This window comes from Microtus oregoni, unplaced genomic scaffold (assembly GCF_018167655.1).
Source record: "Microtus oregoni isolate MIOR12 unplaced genomic scaffold, Mior012 000031F_ref0000149, whole genome shotgun sequence".
Lineage (NCBI taxonomy): Eukaryota > Metazoa > Chordata > Mammalia > Rodentia > Cricetidae > Microtus > Microtus oregoni.
The window spans coordinates 13609093-13634124 of NW_024543090.1; the positions used below are offsets into that span (position 1 = coordinate 13609093).

The 25032-nt window shown below is 38.1% G+C and overlaps 1 protein-coding gene and 1 pseudogene across 1 annotated transcript; both read right to left on the bottom strand.

The window, feature by feature from the left end:
- LOC121465632 overlaps positions 1-25032 on the bottom strand; it is a 553860-nt pseudogene that overhangs the window by 476690 nt on the left and 52138 nt on the right.
- LOC121465518 (olfactory receptor 4F3/4F16/4F29-like) lies at positions 3410-4372 on the bottom strand. Its single transcript, XM_041678730.1, has one exon. The coding sequence runs from the start codon at positions 4370-4372 to the stop codon at positions 3410-3412; it is 963 nt and encodes a 320-aa protein (XP_041534664.1).

Consider the following 25032-nt stretch of genomic DNA (forward strand, 5'->3'; position numbering starts at 1 on the left):
TCCAATGAATACCTGTTTGACAAAACAAAACTGCATAACTACTGAAAAATTAGTCCTAAAATCATGTATAAAGAAATAATTAAGGGCTGGAGAGATGGCTCAGTGGTTAAGAGCATTGCCTGCTCTTCCAAAGGTCCTGAGTTCAATCCCTGGCAACCACATGGTGGCTCACAACCATCTGGAATGAGGTCTAGTGCCCTCTTCTGGCCTGCAGACATACACACACAGAGAATATTGTATACATAATAAATAAATAAATAAATACTTTTTAAAAAAAAGAAATAATTAAAATAGTTTAAACTCGGATTATAAAAATAAGAGAACAATAACTCATGATACATTTGTCCAAGCATGAATTTTAGTTTCAAGAGGAGCACATTAATTCATAACACTGCCTTTAAAGTCATAAATGCTTCACAATAGATTGTGCACACAGCAACAAAGCAGGGTAAGAACATCAGTCTCCTCCCACAGACTCCTCTAAAGCCGTTGCTCTCTGTGTCCTACACACTTGCTTTCAAAAGCTTCTACAAACCACTAGGATGTGCTAATATAGTAAAAAAAAAAATCTGTTTTTAATACTGGTAGAAGATACCCTGAAAACTCACAATCTTCCATAAATCATCACAACATGACTTGATAACAATGATCCTTCAGTAACATTCTAAGTTTCAAAAGCATATTCCAAAATATACACAATTATTATGATTCTATCCTTTTTAAGTATATGAAAATTTTCTTCATACAATATATTCAGTTTAAGATTTTCCTTCTCCCTACTCTCAGACCCTCTCCGTTTCCCCACACACCCAAATACACGCCTTTTCCCTTCCTCTTTAGAAAACAAACAGGAATAACATAATGATAATAATAATAATATAATAAAAATAAGAAAAACAAACAAACAGAAAAAAGAGCCAAACAAAAGTCACAAATACACACAAAGAAAAACACATTCACTCACACAGAAATCCCATAAAAAAACATCAAAATTCCATAAAAATCAATACTATATATGTAAAGGACTATTATGTTTTAGAAAAATAAACATGCAAGCAAAAAAAAAAAAAGACCTGGCAAAACATTGTGAGCCCAAAAAAAACTTCCAAATGCCAACCAATTCATTGTTGGCTACCTCGTGCTGTACATGAGATATGGCCTTAAAAGTGGTTTCTGTATTCAGTGAGTCTCAGAGACAACTAATTTTTCATTTGTGAGTGGTTATCAATTGATTTTGTGTTAGGAATTAGTGCTTGTGTCTGTTTCCCCTCTCAGGACTGAGACCCCGTCTTTCACATTCATTTGCGGGTCCTGCGATTCTGCCACAGTCTTTGTGAGTTCATGTGTGTATCAGTCCTGTAGTGTTTAGAAGACTTGCTTCATTGGTGTCTTATTCTCATTTTAAAACTACATCCCAAATAAGGGCAAACACCCTTTTATGGTGGCCCTTAGTTCAAGGTCTCTACCTGTATTTCTTCAGATGGCATCATGTAGAATATAGTCTTCTAGGTCTTTCTTGGGACTTGCATTTATATTACAAGTATTTGCCTTGATAAATGTGTATTGACTTGTTTCTTTTCATTATTTTTGCAGTCATTATGAAAAATTACCTTGACTAATTACTCAAGGTAATTTTCTTCCAAAATCATCACAGCATGATAACAACAATGATCCTTCTGTGCATCTTTACTTACAAAAGCATATTCTAAAATATATACACAGTATTATGATTCTATTTTTTATTTTATTTATTGAGCTCTATGTAATTCTATCTTTTATTTTAAATATTTAAAATATTATTAATTTTTTTTAATTTTTATTTTTTTCACCCTGCTCTAGTGAGAAAAATGAAATAATCAAGTGAAAGAATTCTGTAATAGTTTGAGAAAATTTATACAAAAACAAGAAGATTGTAAAGAACCTCAGGACCAGCAGGGGAATTCCTACAGCTACAGAACTCTAGGGATTTCTAGGAGCATAAATTAAATCTATAGTTCCAGAAAAGGGTGAGACAATAGGAGATGTAAATAGGAGAGTACCACAGATATTTCTGCAGTTTATCCTGGGCCTTATGTTCTGATGAAGCACACATCACCCTGGGGTGTGGTGCTACAATTAACATTGCAACTCCCCTTTAGCAAATCACATCACTAAACTGGAAAACTCAGTAGCTTGTCACGGAACACATATGTAAACTAGGGAATTTTATGTTATGTTTTATTTGGTATAAAATATGTCCCCTGGTCAAGCAATACCTTGTGTAAGTACAAGATGGCTTAGACAACGCATTCTATAAACCCACAACTGATTAAGCTACTATATATGTAGGATCTAGCCCACTCACACTTTAATCAGTGAGTAAGAAAAGGTATAGATGATTTCAATAAAGAATTACTTACAGGAGCTAGATTTATCTAATTGTCAGTACTAAAAGCTGCCCATGAAGATTATAATATCAATTTAGATGCAAAGTTAAAGGTGCTAGAATCCCACAAGGGAAAATGGGCATGAAACAGAGACAAAGGATAGTTAATACTGTGTCTCTTAATGCCTCCAATTTCAATGGTGTAGTTGGTGGCTAGCCTGGTGACTATCATCATAATGACACACTTGCAACTAGCTTGAAACATGGAGGAATTGAAGGGGTATATTGGAGAGAGAGCAGAACTATAACACTACTTCTGTTCCAAAGTTTCTTGATGAGTTAGCATGCTATAGAGTGGGTATGAGGTGCATAGGTTCCTACAATATAACAACTGATTTAAAAACATTATAGCTTCTTTTGCATCTCAAAAATATCAAACAAACATTTTTGCTGAACTCTGGCTTAGATAAATACTAAGAGAAAACATGTGAAATTGAAAGGAATTATAAAGGAAACTTGAATAAGTTTGAATATCATAATGTTAACTGGACAGCTTATATTCCTGAGAATTGAGTGTGTATGCTTGCAGATTCTAAACAGACAGGCAAAAGAGGCTGGAGTGCATGCAAGGTGCAGAAGATGAAAAATTGACGCAGATCAATGTCAATTTGAGAATTACACATGGAGTGCTGCATGAAAGTCCTGCATGTGAGAAAATTTATGTTCACAAAGGGAGAGACTGTGTGTGTGTGTGAGTGTGTGTGTGTGTGTGTTTACATTTCTTTTATAAGCCTTAAAGCAATCTTCTATCTTCTGTAAAACTAAATGTACAACTAAAAGTTTGCTTCACATAAAAATTTTTCTTTAGGAATTGAGCTCTGTCTTATTACAATCTTTGTTTTATAAATATATAATTGTTTCTCTGTTGCTAGAAAACACTGCAAATCTCTCCTAACAGAAAACAGGATTCACCCAAATATCAGTATAGGTAAGCAAATATGACAAAGGAAAGTAATTTTTCACTGAATTGTATCAACAAAAAAATTATATAATGATGATTGTAAACATTTGGGAGATCTTCCCGTATTTCAGTAACTGTCTGCATATTCTCTTCATTGATGTCTTCATTTCTTGATTCCTCAGCATGTAGAACACAGGGTTCAGAAAAGGAGTACCAACTGCATCAAATATGGCCAGATACTTATCCAGGTGTGTGGAGGGAGAAGGCCGTGTATAAACAAATATCAAGGGACCAAAGAATAGGACCACAACAGAGATGTGAGCAGAAAGTGTAGACATGGCCTTAGAGAAACCACTTGAGGAATGTTTCTGAACAGTGACTATTATGACAATATAAGATATGGCCAGTATGAAGAACGAGCCTACAGAGATGAATCCACTGTTGGCTGATACCATTAATTCTAATTGGTTAGTATCTATGCAAGCAAGTCTAATGAACCGAGGAAGGTCACAGTAAAAACTGTCCAAAATATTTGGTCCACAGAAAGGCAAATTCACTACATAAACAAATTGAACCAGGGAATGCATCAGGCCAACCACGCAGGCAGACACTAAGATGAAAATGCACATTTTGGCATTCATAATGGTCAAATAATGGAGAGGCTTACATATGGCTACATATCTATCATAAGTCATGCCTATAAGCAACACCACCTCTACACCACCAATCACATGGATGAAGAACATTTGAGTGATGCAGCCTCTAAAGGAGATGACTTTGTGCTTTCTGAACAGGTCATAAATCATCTTGGGACAAGTGACACACGAAACCCCTAAATCAATGAAGGAGAGATTGGCCAACAAAAAGTACATGGGAGAATGTAAGTGAGTATCAGAAGCCATTGTGAAAATCATGAGGGAGTTTCCCATCATGCTTGCCATATAAAACACTGAAGCAAACACAAACAGAAGTACTTGCAACTTCCAGGAGTTGGTCAGTCCCACGAACAGAAATTCTGACACCATAGAGTGATTTCTTCCTTCCATTGATGCTCTTTGCACCACTACCTAAAAGAAACTGAAAATTGTAATAATTTTATTAATAGACAAAAACATTAGAACTCAGAGGTGTGGAAATCTTGTTTTGATTTAGCATTTAAAGCCAATCCAAAGATGAACAAATATATGTGAAAATGTTTACATGGCTACTTACCAGGTGACAGAAAATTACAAACACTATGAAATACCCTTCCATACTTGTTAAAAGAGTTTTATCAAAGGTTCAAAAATAACAAGTTTTGTTTAGGTGATAAAAATGAACCTTGTGCAAGAGAAGTTATTGGGAACATAAATTAGTGTATGCATTTATTTAAGAAAGTGTACAGAGGAGTTGGGGATTTAGATCAGGGATAGAGTGCTTGCCTAGGGAGTACATGGCCCTGGATTTGGTCCTCATCTCCAAAAAAAGAAAATACATAGCCATTTCTGTAAATATTTTAAAGCGGGGTCTTGGTATTTATCAGTATATTACTCATGGCTTACAGTGTTTAAGGCCCTAGATTTTATCCCCATTAAAGAAAGAAAGGAAAGAATGTAGAAAGAGAAAGGACAAAAAGAAGGGAAGAAGAAAAGAAGGGAGGAAAGAAGGAAGGAGAAAGGGGAACAAACAGAAAATGGAGAAATAGAGATGGAGACAGAGAAAATGCAAGAGGAAACAGGATAAAATGGACTGGAAGAAAAATGAGAGAAAGAAGGAATGAATCATCGAGAGGAAATGACACTGTATTGCCCCATGATCATTGAAATATTATTTATAGTAACTAATATAGGCATCCCATGTGCTCCTTTACAGATGAGTGGAAAATAAACATAAATGCAGACACACACACTCACATATATACATAGTACAGATATAGTGGACTATTCCATAGCCCTTAAAAATAAGGAAAATTTGGGTTTCATACTAACATTAATGATACTGGATGCCATTTTCATGAGTGAAACTACAGCCACAAGAAGACACGTGCTGAAATATCTTATATACATATAAAATCTAAAGGAAATCATACTCTTAGAAACAAAGATGGGGGACCAGGCAAAAATGGTGTCAGACATGGGAGCAAGATGATAATGATGGCAAAAATACAAAGCTCCATTGACATAATAGTTACTTCCTGGAGATCCAACGTAGCATGGTGATTACAGACAATGATAATTATGTGTGATACTCCTGAAAATTGCTGATAACCTATTATCATTGTTCTCACAACAGATAAGTATGTAAGGTAAACATTTTGTTAGTTTAAGATATGTGTTATATATAACTTAATATATGTATTATGTATTAATACATAACATATGTACTATATGTAACATTAAATGTAACTTGATATATGTACTAGCTTAATATATAAATAGATATTAATAATAAATATATAATAACCTAATATACTATATATTTAAACAAATGTTGCATACCAAAATATACAATATACAGTTCTGTTAATTGTGCCTATACAAAAGCAGTAAGGGAAAATCTACCTATAGTACCCATAGAGTTTTGAAGCCGAGACCATACAGTGATACTGGTGGCAGTCATGCAGTGTTCTGTACAATGTGATATAACTAGATTACAATGATACCCTTCAGTATAGAAAAGGACAGCTAAATGTGAGATTTCATATTTTAGCTAAGTGTTTGTTATAAAATAAGATGCATAGATGAGAATTGCTTGCTGGAGATTTCAGATCATGGGTAGAAATTTTAAACCTCTCATGGTAGCCATGCTGTAGTAGATAGCATTTGTACAACTTTGAAAAAAATTATAACAGTATGTTGTAGGTCTACTTCTCCTAAGAGAACAAATAACACAGTAGAAACAAAACAGACTCTCAAAACAAAATTAAGATAAAAATACAAAATTCAGAAAAACAAAATTAATACCATGGTTCAGCTACTAGCAAATCATTCCAGAGATTGTTTATTAATCTTTTGTATATATTATAAAACTCACATTTCACATTACAATATAGACACAGGATGTATTCAACATGTAGGTGTTCTACACGAACTAATTAATACTGATACTAATATTCTTTCATTTTACCATAATATTTTGAATACATGAGATAAATGAATGAATTAAAAGAGATAGTATCATAAAACAGAGAGGAAGAAATTCAATATCTGAGTGATGTTTCAAAATATATTACCTATTCCCCTTCTTCAAAATATGCTAACTACCACTTATGCAATAATAGATTATTCAGGTTACTTAGTAATCAAAGTGTGCTTTCAATGTAATTTAAATGTTTTTTTTCAAAAAAAACTCTGTGTTTCTCCTTAGTGCTTAAAATTAATTAAGTGTAATTTATTAAGTATTATATATCAACTAGATATAACTCCCATAGATTTAAGGACTATAACGATTACTTTCATAACCCATTCTAAAATTCAGAATTACAACATAATGTATATAAGTATTTGTTGAAACAGAGATAAAGATGTAGTTTGATTATTTCAAGCACACATTAAAATATACCTGATTATAGGTTTAAAGACAAGAAAGGAGATTTGCAGAGTTCTGAATTGACAGAGAAACTAGAAGCAAACCATTATAAAAACAAAGAAAAAGACAATGAGGTCAAAGTAAAAATCTAAAACCAACAATTTAATTTGGAATGTATGTGTGGGTATGGAGAAAAAGAAAAGCTTAAGTAAAGACAATTTATTCAATTTGTACTGTTTTCTGACCATTCTTCAAAAGCCACATAGCTAAAACCAATCACAGAGCTTCAAACATCTTTCAAGTTCAAAAACTATGGGAAACATTGTCAGGAACCCAATGTCCACCATGAATTTGTCTTTTGGACAGCCAGTCTCCATCACCTTGGTAAAACCCAAGAATGCTTTTGACTTTAGAGTAGAATGATATGTAACTATACCACAGTATCATGGAATTTAGAAAGAGATAATGGTCAAGACATGACGGGCTTATAGTCACTTGACACAGAATAGCATCCAAAAATAAGTCCAAAGAAGATTCATGTAGACATCTGCAACGGAGAAGGAAGGATACAATGTGTATTTGCCTATGAGCTACCAACAGCAGAGGAAACACACACAGGAAAGGTCATTTTAAATCTTTTCTTACCTTAACATCATTCCTGTTCATTATATAACATAAATTCACTTACAACTATTAAAATATCCAAGATACAAAGGGCAGACTTCATTTTTTTACTTACATTTTTTTACAAGTCTTCTTATTTGTACTTTTATATAATCCTACATGTCATACCTAAAATTCTCCAAAACAGATTTCCAGACACCTAAATTTTTAATAATTGCCTAATTCTTAAAGGGAGTATTTGGTAATGAGGTTCCTACTGCAGAGCTGTAAGTTCAGCGCCCCTATAGTTATCTGCTATGTTAGAGCAAAGCACCCATCAAAACTATCACCTGTGAATATTTTCTCCTGTTTGATAAATATTGTAAGTTTATTACTCTTGCAAGATAAACTCTGGATTTTTACTTCTCCAACTGTTATGAAACCTGCTTTACACTCAAAGAACCCCCAAACCCTTTTAATTTAAGAACAACTGCTGCTTTTATTGATTACTGAGAAAAATATAAATAACTGTATGTCTTTTTCAAATAACTACTTATGAGAATACATGAAACAAAGCAACACCCTTAGCTTTTTAATTTCAAAGTTCAATCAACTCAATACCTTTTGCATGTTAATTACTCTGATTCCCATTGTCACCCAAGAAAAATTGTTATTTACATTATTATTTACCATTTGCTAAAATCTTTAACTGTCTAACAGTTCAGAAAATAAATTAATATAAACATTTGTTATAGGCCACAGGAGATGGAGCTGGAGGGATGGCTCAGTGGCTGAGAGTACTCACTGATCTTGCAGAGGAAATGGGTTCAGTTTATCAGTACCCACATGGCAGCTCATATCTCTCTTTCATTCCAGTTCCAGAGAACCTAACACATCCTTCTGGCTTGCTCAAGTACTGCTTGCAAGAAGTGCACGTACATACATGGAAGCTAGAACTTCATATGCATAAAATAAAAACTAATCTTTTTTTGCATTTTTTTTGAGACAGGGTTTCTCTGTGGTTTTGGAGCCTCTCCTGGAACTAGCTCTTGTAGACCAGGCTGGTCTCGAACTCACAGAGATCCGCCTGCCTCTGCCTCCCAAGTGCTAGGATTAAAGGCGTGCGCCACCACCGCCCGGCAAAACTAATCTTTTCAAAACAGAGTAAATGTGAAAAATATATATATTTCATGATATGTAAACTTTATTTTGTTTTCAAACTCTCAACACACATGGGGAAATGAATATATATTGTAAAATTGCCCCTTGAATAAATTAAAAATACTACAAAGTTTTTAGATGTTTCCTAGTGTCTTTTACATTTCCTCATATACAATGTTATTCTAGCTCAAAAATCAAAGAAAATTAGCATTGTTCTAAACATCACAGAATTTTTTCATAGTTATTTTCCCATGCAACTGAATTCCTTTTCCAGGTTGCTATCTGCTTTAAACAAACACAAGCACTTTAGGTATGATCTACGCTCATAGCAATTTCAAAACAAGAATTGCATCTACAAATAAAGCCACACTGCTCATTGTTTAAACATCTCTGTGCATTTTACCTGTATAAAATGTACAACATCTTCACAGACTGACTTTCCTGATTTCTCTAGCCTAAAATACCAAATAATAACCTTACATAAAATATAGGAAGCTAATTAATAAAACCTCAAGAGATCATTAAACAAAAGATTCTGAAAACACTAGATAGGATTAAATGGGATCGTAGTTTAGACTCTCTCCCTAGAGGACAATGTAATTTGTCCAGTGCAACTAAAGGATATCATACCTCATGAAACAACCTCATAAATAGAAAAAGGGAAACAAAAATGGAAATTTTTATATCATTGTACTATTTTTGCTGTAAATATTGATAACCAGTCATTGTAATTAATCCCTAAAACTAGATAATTAGCTCAAATCCTGACTATAAACAATCATTTAAGCACTCTAGTATATATTTTTATTTGTTTGTGTTTTTCATTTTAAATTTTTATTTTATGTTTTAAAAAAATTGTCTTTTATTATTTTTACATACCAATCCCAGTTCCCACTCTGTCCCCACCTCCTATTCCCTCCACCTTCCCACATCCCAACTGCATCCAATCATCAGAGAAGGTAAGGCACATTACTTTGGGTAAGATCCAAGACCTTCCCTACTATATCTAGGTTGAGCAAGGTATCCATCTAAAGAAAATTGGTTCTCAAACAGCCAGTACAATCAGTAGGGATAAATCCTGGTGCCACTTCAAGTGGCCCCACAGTCTGCCCCAGTCATACAACCATTACCAACAATCCAAGGGCCTAGTTTGTTCCAATGATGGTTCTTTTCCTATCTAGCTGGAGTTGGCGAGCTTTCATTAGCTCAGGAAAACTGTTTCAGTGGGTGTTTGCATCATGATCGTGACCTCTTTATTGATATTCTCACTTCTCCCACTCTGGACTTTGGGAGCTCAGCCCAGTACTCTGCTGTGGGTCTGTTTCCATCAGTTGCTGGATGAAAGTCCTATGGTTATGTTTAAGATATTCATCAGGGCTGAGAGATGTCTCAACGGTTAAGAGCACTGACTATTCTTCCAGATGTCCTGAGTTCAATTCCCAGCAACCACATGATGGCTCATAAGATCTGGTGCCCTCTTCTCACCTTCAGGGACACATGTAGGCAGATACTGTACACATAATTAATAAAGCTTTTTTAAAAAAATTAAAAAGATATTTATCGATCTGAAAATAGGTCTAGGTGAGTCTGGGACCTCCTAGGATATAGGCCTGAGCCAGGACCTCTGCCAGAATTGGCCCAAGGGAACAAACTCAGCATAAAGAATCCCAAGCAAGCAGTTTCCAAATGAACCCTGGTATTGCAGAGCAAACCCCAGGAACACCAAGAAACCTCCAGGAACATGTATTGACCAATGGAGTAACTGGAACCAAGGCCCTGACTGCACCACGAGGAGCCACCTTCTGGGCCTTGGATCCACTAGCACCTGGAAGATTGATCACCAGAGTCACAGACAGCCCAAAGTACACCAATCAGAGGAAAAGATGGATAGACAAGGTAAGAACACGTGCAACACCACAAAGAGCAATATGATAACAGTAAAACTAGTGACCCTACAACAGCAAGACTGGAACAACCAAATATAGATGAAGCAGAAGAAAGTGACCTAAAAAATAACTTTAGGACAAAGTCTGAGGCCATTAAAAAGGAAATCAAAAATTACATCAAAGAAATGGGGGGGGGGGAGGCAAACAAAAAAATTGGAAGAAATCAACAAATACGTTAAAGAAAACCATGAAAAAGAAATCAGACATATGAAAGAAACTATGCAAGACTTGAAAACTGAAATAGAGATTATAAAGAAAACACAAGCCAAGGGAATTATAGAAACAGAAATCATGAGGAAATGATCAGGAACCACAAATGCAAGCATAAAGAGCTGAATACAAGAGATGGAAGAGAGAATCTCAAGCACTAAAGATACAATAGAGGAGCTGGGCGGTGGTGGCGCACGCCTTTAACCCAGCACTCGGGAGGCAGAGGCAGGCGGATCTCTGTGAGTTCGAGACCAGCCTGGTCTACAAGAGCTAGTTCCAGGACAGGCTCCAAAACCACAGAGAAACCCTGTCTCGAAAAACCAAAAAAAAAAAAAAGATACAATAGAGGAAATAGACTCATCAGTCAATGAAAACATTAATCTAATTACAGCTTAACACAAAATATACAGGAAATATGGAGCACTATTTAAAGACCAAACATAAGAATAATAGGGATAGAAGGAGAAGTTCAACTAAAAAGCACAGAAAATATGCTTAACAAAATCATAGAAGAAAATTTTCCCAACCTAGAGAAAAATATGTCTATAAAGATACAAGATACTTACAGAACACCAAATAGACTGGATCCAAAAAAGAGTCCCCTTGCCACATAATAAACAAAACAGTAATCATAAAGAATAAAAAAAAGAATATCAAGAGCTACAAAGGAAAAAGGCAAAGTAATATATAAAAGTAGACCTATCAATTACACCTGACTTCTCAGTGGAAACAATGAAAGCCGGAAGGTCCTGGTCAAGCATTACGCAGACATTAACAGACCATGGATGCCAGCCCAGACTACTAAACCCAGCAAAACTTTCAATCACCATAGATGGACAAAACAAGATATTCGATGAAAAAAACAAAATTTAAGCCACAATCCAGTCCTACAAAAATAATGAGAAGGAAGACTCCTAACCAAGAAAGTTGGCTACATCAACAAAAACATAAACAATAGATGATCTCACAGCAGCAATTCTCAAAGAATGAAAAAACACACAAAATAATATAACCTACAACAAAAACTAAATTAACAGGAGATAGCAATCACTGGTAATTAATATTCCTTAATATAAATGGACTCAACTAACCTACAAAAAGATACGGGATAACAGAATCCATCTTTCTACTGCATACAAGAAACACACCTCAACCTCAAAGACATCCTCTCAGAGTAAAGGGTTGGGTAAAAATTTTCCAATCAAATGGACCTAAAAAGCAAGCTTGTGTAGCTATTTTAATATTTAACAAAATAGACTTCAAACTGAAATCAATCAAAAGAGCAAAAAAGGACATTTCATATTAGTCACAGGAAAAATCCATCAAGAGGATATCTCAAAACTGAACATCTATACCCCAAATACAAGGGCACCATCATGTGTAAAAGAAACACTGCTAAAGCTTAAATTACACATTAAACCCCACACACTAATAGTGGCAGACTTCAATACTCTATTCTTGCCGGGTTCTTTGGCAGAAAGATCAGGGGCAGAGCTGGAACCTCGGACTCTCCCTAGGGCTAAGTAAGATGGTGAGCATTCAGTGGTCCTGCCACCCTTCCCTACCACTTTGGCCACAGAGGGGGAGGGGGCAGGGGGTGGAGAAACACACCCACTGAGTCAGGAGTCTCTTGAAGCAGGATCTCGTTTAATGGTATCAAGCAAAAACTCATATAGGGATGTGATGGGGGTGGAGAAGCCTGGAATGGACCAGGCAGAACAAGGAATAAGGGCCAATAATATTCTGCCACATTAGCATTGGCTGGGCAAAGGCAGACCTAGGTTGGGTAGACAGAGACAGGACTCCAAACTCAGCTTCTTTATTATTTGTATATGAGAGGGCTACTGATTTTTCTTTTCGCTAGTGTTTTTTTTTAATTGATCTTTTATCCTGACACATTATTGAAAGTATATATCAGCTGTCAGAGTTCCTTGGAGGAATCCTTGGAGTCACTTATGTTTACTACCATATCATCTGAAAATAGTGAAAGTTTGACTTCTTTCTTTCCAATGTGAATCCCTTTGATTTTCTCCTGTTGTCTTATTGCTCTAGCCTGAACTTTAAGAACTATGTTGAATAGACATAAAGAGAGTGGACAACTTTGTCTTGTTCCTGAATTTAGTGGAATTGCATTGAGTTTCTCTCCATTTATTTTGATGTTGGCTGTCAACATGCTGTATATTACTTTTTTATTTTTAGATATCTTCATTGAATCCCTGATCTCTCCAGAACCTTTATCATGAAAGCGTGTTGGACATTATTGAAATTTTTTCAGCATCTAATGAGATGATAATATGTTTTTTCTTTCAGTTTATTTATATGGTGGATTGCATATATGGACAGATTTTCATATGTTGAACCATTCCTGTATCTCTAGGATGAAGCTGACTTGATCATGGTTGATGATTTTTTATGTGTTCTTGGATTTGGTTTGCTAAGATTTTATTAAGTATTTTTGCATCTATGTTCATGAATGAGATTGGTCTGTAATTCTGTTTCTTTGTTGAGTCTTTGTGTGGTTTCAGTATCAGGGTAACTGCAACCTCATAAAAAAGAGTTTGGGAATCTTCCTTCTATTTCTATTTTGTGGAACACTTTGAGAAGTATAGGTATTAATTATTCTTTGAAGTTCTGGTAGAATTCTGCACTGAAATCATCGGTACCCAGGCTATTTTTGGTTGAGTGGCTTTTGATGACTGCTTCTATTTCCTTGCAGGCCTATTTAAATTGTTCACCTGGTCTTATACTAAATGGTATGTGGTATAAGAAAATTGTCCATTTTTTATATGTTTTCCAATTTTGTTGAGTACATGTTTTTGTAGTATGACCTAATAATTCTCTGGACTTCCTCAGTATCTGTTTTTATGTCCCCCTTTGTATTTCCGATTTTATTAATTTGGATGAGCTCTCTCTGCCTTTTGATTAGTTTGTATAAATTTTTGTCTGTCTTGTTTATTTTCTCAAAGAGCCAGCTTTTTGTTTCTTTGATTCTTTGTATTAGTTTCTTTGTTTCTATTTTATTGATTTAGACCTTCAATTTGATGCTTTTCTGTCATCTACTCCTCCTGAGTGAGTCTGCTTCTTTTTGTTCTAGAGTTTTCAGGTGTGCTGTTAAGTCACGAGTGTGAGATTTCTCCCCTTTCTTTAGCGCTTAGTGCTATGAACTTTCTTCTTAGCACTGCTTTCATAATGTCCCACAGGTGTCGGTACCTTGTGCCTTCATTTTTGCTGAATCCTAGCAAGTCTTTAATTACTTTCTTTATTTCTCACTTGGCCCAGGCATGGGGCATTTGAGCATTGTACAAGTTCCATGAGTTTTTAGGCTTTCTGAGAGTAGTATTGTTGTTAAATTCTAACTTTAATTTGGTGATCTGATAAGACACAATGGGTTACTTCAATTATTTTTTATTTGTGGAGGTTTGCTTTGTTTCTGAGTATGTGGTCAGTTTTGGAGAAGGTTCCATGAGGTGCTGAGAAGAAAGTATAGCCTTTTGTTTTGGGGTGGAATGTTCTATATATGTCTGTTAAGTGCATTTGATTGAAAGTATGAGTCTTCACAGAGCAGCAAAAATGGAGGAAACATAATTGATTTCTGCACACCTAAAGATATTCATATATATGGTCCACAAACACATTTCAAATGCTTCTGCAAATAAAAAGAATACACTTTGCTTATGATACACTCTTCTGAACAGGCAGTTCACAGGTACACCATGCTTACATTCAGAGTAGTAAGAAACACAGCAAAATTAAACGTCATTACCTGTATCATTTTAGTAAGAACAAAAGTTATGTCTAAAATATGAAAGCTAAAAATTTTAATTTTAGAATTAGCAAATGTGACTGAATATTCAAAGTCACAGGATACCTAACAGAAGCAGAGATCATTTGATGGGGGAGAGTCTTCTGTTTTGTGTTAATTTCATTGGTTATATAAAGAAACTGCCTTGGCCCTGATAGGACAGAAAATTAGGTAGGCAGAGTAAACAGAACAGAATGCTGGGAGGAAGAGGAAGTGAGCTCATATGCCTTAGCTCTGCTCTCTGGGGCAGATGCAATGAAGCTCCGACCCAGGATGGACGTAGGCTAGAATCTTCCTGGTAAGTGCACCTCGGTGCTACACACATTAATAGAAATGGGCCAGGCAGTGTTTAAATGAATGCAGTTTGTGTGTTGTTATTTCGGGGCATAAGCTAGCCAGGCAGCTGGGAGCAGGGCAGCAGGAATGTAACCTGCAGCTCCTCACTACAATCATTGGCTACCATTGTTGAGTTTTAGAATAATTTCTAATATAGAGTGCTTGAATCTATTCTCATATTTTAAGTTAAAACATCCCTCATAAAGGCAAAGCTGCTTTGATAAGAACGTTTCAATCATTTCCCCTGTCATTTTAGTAGGGAAAGGTTTCCTGTACTGTATATTGTTCAGAACCTTCCTGTGCTTTACATTTATAAGTATTTCTCTTTTATAATGTACATAGCTGCACTTTCTTTCTGCAGCTTTTCAGATGGTATAAGGAATTGGCTGAGAGGTAGAAAGAACACATCATTTTCAGTTAGGGATTATATACTAGTGTTCAGGAATAACTAATAAGAACATGAAAGGCTACCAAAACTAATGAACTCTAAAACAAAACGGCTACTGTTACTGCCCTTCTTGTCCTCCATACCTACATGGTAAGATCCTGTTGTTGAAGACATTACATACTTTGATTGCAGAGTATTGAGGAATCAATCTCGAATCAAAAAAAAACCACTCCTGATAGCTAAATTCTACAATGCCAAAAGGTGCAATGTAGGCCAATGCAGGAAAATAACAGTAATCTTACCCAGTGCTGAATCTTGCATATTGCAATAATGACCTGCGAGGCACTGGTGCCGTGGTGCCATAACTGTTATATGGATAAATTAATGGCTTTCTAGTGGAGAAGAGTTCCTCAACAGGAATTCACATACATGCAAGACTGTATAATCCTAGTCAAAAGCTCATGCCTGGAGAACTCATGTGTCCTGGAGTGTGGCCTACTACTTTTATTTTATCAATACTTATGTCATTGTGTTGCCTTCTAGAGAGTTAAGTCTATGTCCATATGATGGGAAAACTCTGTCAATCAATCACATTTAATTAAGGCATGGCGACCTGGACCGCAGGGAGAAAAATTGGGAGGACCCAGATGCATGCCCTCTCTGCACGGTGCCTGCTGGACAGATAGGACGTCAGATCTCCCACCCTTGTAGCGTGATTTTCCCCTTTTTAACCATTAAAATGTGGCTATTATTCTTGAGCTGGCCTGGTTATTTATCGTACCGACCTAATTTGCAACATCCACAGATCTAGAATTCTCTCAAACATGGTCAGAGAAGCTTCTAATTGTGGTGGGTAAAAGTCAGTTATGAGATACATGATTGTGGAAATGATGACAATAAGGCACAAAGAGCTCAGCTGTAAATGAAGTATCTTTATCAATATCCACCACACTGCCAAGGTCCCAAGAAGACTGTGGAGGAGGAGGCAGAAAGAATGTAAGGTCCATCCAAAGGCTGGGGAAGAGTGCAATGGAATGCAGTCTTCTGGACAGGATGCAACAACCACACTCATAAACTCACAACAGCTGTAATTACTTGCATATGATGTACACAAAAGCAAGCCAATCAAACTTCAACCATAGATGTGCCTTTCAAGCCCCACTCATTTCTGAGAAGCTATTGCCATTAGTAGCTCCTTGGGAAAGAAGAATCATTCTTCTTCAAGAATGTTCCCATTGGGAGGTTTTCCATGCTTCAGGGAATGACCCTAGACCCATACATATGGACAGCACTAACAAGACTGAGTAGGTTGGCACTGGTTCCGAATCCTCGGGGCACCCAAGCAGGCGGGAGTCTCGGGAGTCTGTTTGTTTCTATGGCCTGCCTGCACCAAGCAGGGTAGGCGCTTTGTTTGCGACCTGCCCACCAGCACGGAGGCCTGATCTCTAGGCGCCAGGAGACCCAGCATTGGGGTGAGTTTCTGACCCTGTGGCGCCAGCCCGGGAAGGGGAGTTCAGAGCTTCCTTGGCCCCCTATCCTTCTTGAGCTCTCAGCAGGGCCCCCACTCCCTGCATACCTCCTCTTTCTTCCTAGCCCACCCAGCTTCCATCCAGAACCCTCCCCAATTTGCCCCACCACCCTCTTTCTGCACATAACATCACCCAGCCCGCCTGTCTGGGCACTGGGTCCAAATCCTCGGGGCACCCAAGCAGGCTGGAGTTCCTTTGTTTCTTTGGCCTGCCTGCACCAAGCAGGGTAGGCGCTTTGTTTGCCACCGGCCCATCAGCATGGAGGCCTGATCTCTCGGCGCCAGGAGACCCAGCCTTGGGGAGACCCAGCATTGGGGAGAGACAACGTTGGGGAGATCCAGCATTGGGTAGGCAAGGAGACCTGATCCGGTAAAGAAGATCCATAAGGGAGCATTTGGAAGAAGAGATGGGTAGACGCCAAGGCAAGAATTCGCCCAACAAGCTGAAAAGCAACATGAAGCCACCAGAAACCAGCGACCTCACAACGGGAGGACATGAACACCTTAATCAAGAAGAAGTAGAAAAGGTTGACTTCATGAAAGTGATTGACGCCCTTAAACAGCATGTAAAAAATGCCCTTATAGAAATGGATGAGAAATATAACAGAAAGTTTGAAGAACTGAATAAATCAGTGAATGATACCCTAGAAAACCAAGGAAAAACAATCAAACAGATAATGGAAACGGTGCAAGACGTGAAAACTGAAATAGAGGCAAAGAAGAAAACACAAACAGAGGGCCGGCTGGACATGGAAAATTTAAGTAAACAAACAGAGTCTACAGAAACAAGCATAACCAACAGAATACAAGAGATAGAAGAAAGAATCTCGGATTCTGAAGATACCTAGAGAAAATAAACACTCTGATCAAAGAAAACAGCAAGTCCAACAAACTCTCATCACAAAATATTCAGGAAATAGGGGACACAATAAAAAGACCAAACCTAAGAATAATAGGAGTAGAAGAAGGAGAAGAAGTGCAGCTCAATGGTCCAGAAAATATATTTAATAAAATTATAGAAGAAAACTTTCCCAACCTAAAGAAAGATATACCTATGAAGGTTCAAGAAGCATACAGAACACCGAATAGGCTGGATCAAAAAAGAACATCCCCTCGCCATATAATTATCAAAACACAAAGCATACAGAATAAGGAAAGAATATTAAGAGCTGCAAAAGAAAAAGGCCAAATTACTTATAAAGGTAAACCTATCAGACTTACACCTGACTTCTCCATGGAAACAATGAAAGCCAGAAGGTCCTGGATAGATGTACTTCAGAAACTAAGAGACCATGGATGCAAGCCCAGATTACTATACCCAGCCAAGCTTTCGTTCACTATAAATGGAGAAAATAAAATTTTCCAGGATAAAAACAAATTCAAACAATACGCAGCCACAAATCCAGCCTTACAGAAAGTAATAGAAGGAAAATCACTAACCAAGGAGTCCAACAATGACCACAATAACTCAGACATCTAGAGACCCTTCACCAACACAAATCAAAGAAGGGAAACACACAAACTCTACGACTAAAAAAATGACCGGAGTTAACATCCACTGGTCATTAATATCACTTAATGTCAATGGACTCAACTCACCTATTAAAAGGCACAGGCTAAGAGATTGGATACGAAAACAGGATCCAACATTCTGCTGTTTACAAGAAACCCACCTCAACCACAAAGACAGGCACCTACTCAAAGTAAAGGGCTGGGAAAAGGCTTATCAAGCAAATGGACCTAAGAAACAAGCAGGTGTGGCCATACTAATCTCTAACAAAGTTGACTTCAAACTTAAATCAATCAGAAGAGATGGAGAGGGTCATTTTATACTCATAACAGGAACAGTTCAGCAGGATGAAGTCTCAATTCTGAACATCTATGCCCCTAATTTAAAAGCACCCACGTACATAAAAGAAACATTGCTAAAACTCAAGGCAGCCATCAAACCGCACACACTAATAGTAGGAGACTTCAACACTCCTCTCTCACCAATGGACAGGTCAAACAGACAGAAACCTAACAGAGAAATAAGAGAATTAATGGAGGTAATGAATCAAATGGACTTAACAGACATCTATAGAACATTCCACCCAAATAGGAAAGAATATACCTTCTTCTCTGCAGCTCATGGAACCTTCTCAAAAATCGACCACATAGTCGGTAACAAAGCAAACATCCACAGTTACAAAAAAATATTAGTAACCACCTGTGTCTTATCAGATCACCATGGATAAAAGTTAGAATTCAACAACAATGCTTCCCCCAAAAAGCCTACAAACTCATGGAAACTGAACAGTCAACTACTGAACCATACCTGGATTAAGGAAGAAATTAAGAAAGAAATTAAAGTCTTCCTGGAATTCAATGAAAATAAAGAAACAACATACTTAAACTTATGGGACACTATGAAAGCAGTCCTAAGAGGAAAGTTCATAGCACTAAGTGCCCACTTAAAGAAGACGGAGAAAGCACATATTGGAGACTTAAGAGCCCACCTGAAAGCTTTAGAAAAAAAAGAAGCAGACTCACCTAGGAGGAGTAGAAGACTGGAAATAATCAAACTGAGGGCTAAAATCAGTAAAATAGAAACACAGAAAACAATCCAAAGAATCAATGAAACAAAAAGCTGGTTTCTGGAGAAAATCCACAAGATTGACAAACCCCTATCCAAACTAATCAAACGGCAGAGAGCGAATTTGCAAATTAATAAGATCAGAAATGAAAAGGGGGACATAACCACAGACACAGAGGAAATTCAGAGAATCATTAGAGCTTACTACAAAAGCCTATATGCCACAAAACTGGAAAATGTAAAGGAAATGGACACTTTTTTAGATAAATACCATATACCAAAGTTAAACCAGGACCAGGTGAACAATCTAAATAGACCTGTTAGTCGCGAAGAATTAGAAGAGGTTATCAAAAACCTCCCTACCAAAAAAAGCCCAGGACCAGATGGTTTCAATGCGAAATTCTACCAGAACTTCCAAGAAGACCTAATACCTATACTCCTTAATGTATTTCACAATATAGAAACAGAAGAATCATTGCCAAATTCCTTTTATGAAGCTACAGTTACTCTGATACCAAAACTGCACAAAGACTCAACCAAGAAAGAAAATTATAGACCAATCTCACTCATGAACATCGATGCAAAAATCCTCAACAAAATACTGGCAAACTGAATCCAAGAACACATTAGGAAAATTATCCATTATGATCAAGTAGGCTTCATTCCTCAGATGCAGGGCTGGTTCAACATACGCAAATCTATCAATGTAATCCAGCATATAAATCAACTGAAAGAAAAAAACCATATGATCATTTCATTAGATGCTGAAAAAGCATTTGACAAAATTCAACACCCCTTTATGATAAAAGTATTGGAGAGATTAGGGATACAAGGGTCATACCTAAATATAATAAAAGCTATATACAGCAAGCCGACAGCTAACATTAAATTAAATGGAGAGAAACTTAAAGCCATCCCACTAAACTCAGGAGCACGACAAGGCTGTCCACTCTCTCCATACCTCTTCAATATAGTACTTGAAGTTCTAGCAATAGCAATAAGACAACATAAGGGGATCAAAGGGATTCGAATTGGAAAGGAAGAAGTTAAACTTTCGTTATTTGCAGATGATATGATAGTGTACATAAGCGACCCCAAAAACTCCACCAAAGAACTTTTACAGCTGATAAACACCTTTAGTAATGTGGCAGGATACAAGATAAACTCCAAAAAATCAGTCGCCCTCTTATACACAAAGGATATGGAAGCAGAGAGGGAAATCAGAGAAGCTTCACCTTTCACAATAGCCACAAACAGCATAAAATATCTTGGGGTAACTCTAACCAAGGAAGTGAAAGATCTATTTGACAAGAACTTTAAGGCATTGAAGAAAGAAACTGAGGAGTATACCAGAAAATGGAAGGACCTTCCTTGCTCTTGGATTGGGAGGATCAACATAGTAAAAATGGCAATTCTACCAAAGGCAATTTATAGATTCAATGCAATCCCCATGAGGATCCCATCAAAATTCTTCACAGATCTTGAGAGGACAATAATCAACTTTATATGGAAAAACAAAAAACCCAGGATAGCCAAAACAATCCTATACAATAAAGGATTGTCTGGAGGCATTACCATCCCTGACTTCAAACTCTATTACAGAGCTACAGTGATGAAAACAGTGTGGTACTGGCATAAAAACAGAGAAGTTGACCAATGGAATCGTATAGAAGACCCGAATTTTAACCCACAAACCTATGAACACCTCATTTTTGATAAAGGAGCCAAAAGTATACAATGGAAGAAAGAAAGCATTTTTAACAAATAGTGCTGGCATAACTGGATGTCAACCTGTAGAAGAATGAAAATAGACCCATATCTATCACCATGCACAAAACTCAAGTCCAAATGGATTAAAGACCTCACTATCAGTCAGAACACAGTGAACCTGATAGAAGAGAAAGTGGGAAGTACCCTACAGGAGATGGGCACAGGAGATCGCTTCCTATGTGTAACCCCAACAGCACAGACATTAAGGGCAACATTGAATAAATGGGACCTACTAAAACTGAGAAGCTTCTGTAAAGCAAAGGACACTGTCACCAAGACAAATAGGCAACCTACTGACTTGGAGAAGATCTTCACCAACCCCGCAACAGACAAAGGTCTGATCTCCAAAATATATAGAGAACTCAGGAAACTAGACTTTAAAATGCTAATTAACCCAATTAAAAAATGGGGCACTGAACTGAACAGAGAATTCTCAGCAGAGGAAGTTCAAATGGCCAAAAGACACTTAAGGTCATGCTCAACCTCCTTAGCAATCAGGGAAATGCAAATCAAAACAACTTTGAGATATCATCTTACACCTGTCAGAATGGCTAAAATAAAAAACTCCAATGATAGCCTTTGCTGGAGAGGCTGTGGAGGAAGGGGAACACTCATCCATTGCTGGTGGGAATGCAATCTTGTGCAACCACTTTGGAAATCGGTGTTTCGGTTTCTCAGGAAATTCGGGATCAACTTACCCCTGGACCCAGCAATACCACTCCTGGGAATATACCCAAGAGATGCCCTATCACATGACAAGAGCATTTGTTCAACTATGTTCATAGCAGTATTATTTGTAATAGCCAGAACCTGGAAACAACCTAGATGCCCTTCAATGGAAGAATGGATGAAGAAAGTGTGGAATATCTACACATTAGAGTACTATGCTGCGGTAAAAAACAATGACTTCTCAAATTTTGCATGCAAATGGATGGAAATAGAAAACACTATCCTGAGTGAGGTATCCCAGAGCCAAAAAGATGAACATGGGATGTACTCACTCATAATTGGTTTCTAGCCATAAACAAAGGTCACGGAGTCTACACTTGGTGATCCCAAAGAAGCTAAGTAAGAAGGTGAACCAAAGGAAAAGCATATAGTTGTCCTCTTGGCTATGGGAAGTAGACAAAATTGCCGGGGAGAAAATTGAGATCTTGGGGGTGGGGTGGGATGGGGGTAAGGGGAGATGGGGAAAGAGGGGGAGAGGGGGAGAATGGGGGGAGCTTGGGACAGGGGGAGGATTCGGATGAAGGAAGGTTGGATGGGGGAGCACGGAAGCACGGTTCTTAGTTAAGGGAGCCACCTTAGGGTTGGCAAGAGAATTGAACCTAGAGTGGCTCCCAGATACCCAAGCCGAGGTCCCCAGTTAGTTCCTTGGGCAGCTGAGGATGGGGAACCTGAAATGACCCTATACTAGAGCAATAATGACGAATATCTTGCATATCATCATAGAACCTTCATCTGGTGATGGATGGAGACAGAGACAGAGACCCACACTGGAGCACTGGACTGAGCTCCCAAGGTCCCGATGAGGAGCAGAAGGAGGGAGAACATGAGCAAAGAAGTCGGGACCACGAGGGGAGCACCCACCCACTGAGACAGTGGAGCTGATCTATTGGGAGCTCACCAAGGCCAGCTGGACTGTGACTGAAAAAGCATGGGATAAAACTGGACTCTCTGAGCATGGCCAACAAAGAGGGCTGATGAGAACCCAAGGACAATGGCACGGGGTTTTGAACCTACATAATGTGCTGGCTTTGTGGGAGCCTAGCCAGTTTGGATGTTCACCTTCCTAGAAATGCACGGAGGGGGGAGGACCTAGGACTTACCACAGGGCAGGGAAATCTGATTGCTCTTTGGGCTGGAGAGGGAGGGGGAGAGGAGTGGTGGGAGGGGGAGAATGGTGGGAGGAGGGGGAGAAGGGTGGCAGGAGGGGGAGGGAAATGGGCGCCTGGGCGGAGGAGGAAATTTTTTTTTTTTTTTCCTTTTCTCAATAAAAAAAAAAGTTAAAAAAAAAGGTATCCCACACATGGCTTGCTTACTTATTGATCAGTTATCATTTATTCCTTTTTTTTGGACTTTGACTATTTAAATACTGTGTATTGTATGTTCACACTGTACAGAAGCGGTTTTTTTTTAATTTTTTTTGTTGCGAAAAGAAGAAAAAAAACATAAACAAAAAACAAGTTTCCACCTCCTCCCAGCCTCCCATTTCCCTTCCCCTCCTCCCACCCTTCTCCCCCTCCACCCACTCCTCTCCCCCTCCCTCTCCAGTCCAAAGAGCAGTCCCAGTTCCCTGCCCTGTGGTAAGTCCTAGGTCCTCCCCCCTCCATCCATATCTAGGAAGGTGAACATCCAAACTGGCTAGGCTCCCACAAAGCCAGCACATTAAGTAGGATCAAAACCCCCTGCCATTGTCCTTGGTGTCTCATCAGCCCTCATTGTTCGCCATGTTCAGAGAGTCCGGTTTTATCCCATGCTTTTTCGGTCACAGTCAAGCTGGCCTTGGTGAGCTCCCCGTAGATCAGCTCCACTGTCTCAGTGGGTGGATGCATGCCTCGTGGTCCCGAATTCTTTGCTCATGTTCTCCCTCCTTCTGCTCCTCCTTGGGACCTTGGGAGCTCAGTCCAGTGCTCCTGTGTGGGTCTCTGTCTCTATCTCTATCCATCACCAGATGAAGATTCTATGATGATATGCAAGATATTCATCAGTATTGCTCTAGGATAGGGTCATTTCAGGTTCCCAATCCTCAGCTGCCCAAGAAACTAACTGGGAACCTCATCTTGGGCACTAGGGAGCCCCTCTAGGGTCAAGTCTCTTGCCCACCCTAAACTGGCTCCCTTAACTAAGAATTGTGGTTCCGTGCTCCCCTATCCACCTTTCCTTTATCCCAATTCTCCTGTTTCCCAGGTCCCCCCTCCTTCCCTTCTACCTTTTCTCTCCCCATCTCCCTTTACCCCCATCCCACCCCATCCCCAAGATCCCATTTTCTCCCCGGAAATTTGGTCTACTTCCCTTAGCCAAGAGGACAACTATATGTTTTTCCTTGGGTTCACCTTCTTACTTAGCTTCTTTAGGTTCACCTCTTGTAGACTCCGTGGTCCTTATTTATGGCTAGAAACCAATTATGAGTGAGTACATCCCATGTTCATCTTTTTGGGTCTGGGACACCTCACTCAGGATAGTGTTTTCTATTTCCATCCATTTGCATGCAAAATTCGAGAAGTCATTGTTTTTTACCGCAGCGTAGTACTCTAGTGTGTATATATTCCATACTTTCTTCATCATTCTTCCATTGAAGGGCATCTAGGTTGTTTCCAGGTTCTGGCTATTACAAATAATACTGCTATGAACATAGTTGAACAAATGCTTTTGTCATTTGATAAAGCATCTCTTGGGTATATTCCCAAGAGTGGTATTGCTGGGTCCGGGGGTAAGTTGATCCCGAATTTCCTGAGAAACCGAAACACTGACTTCCACAGTGGTTGCACAAGATTGCATTCCCACCAGCAATGGATGAGGGTACCCGTTCCTCCACAGCCTCTCCAGCAAAGGTTATCCTTGGTATTTTTGACTTTAGCCATTCTGACAGGTGTAAGATGATATCTCAAAGTTGTTTTGATTTGCATTTCCCTGGTTGCTAAGGATGTTGGACATGACCTTAAGTGTCTTTTGGCCATTTGAACTTCTTCTGTTGAGAATTCTCTGTTCAGTTCCGTGCCCCATTTTTTAAGTGGGTTAATTAGCATTTTAAAGTCTAGTTTCTTTTTTTTTCTTTTTTTTTTAAATTTATTTATTTATTAAGGATTTCTGCCTCGTCCCCACAACCGCTTCCCATTTCCCTCCCCCTCCCCCGATCAAGTCCCCCTCCCTCATCTGC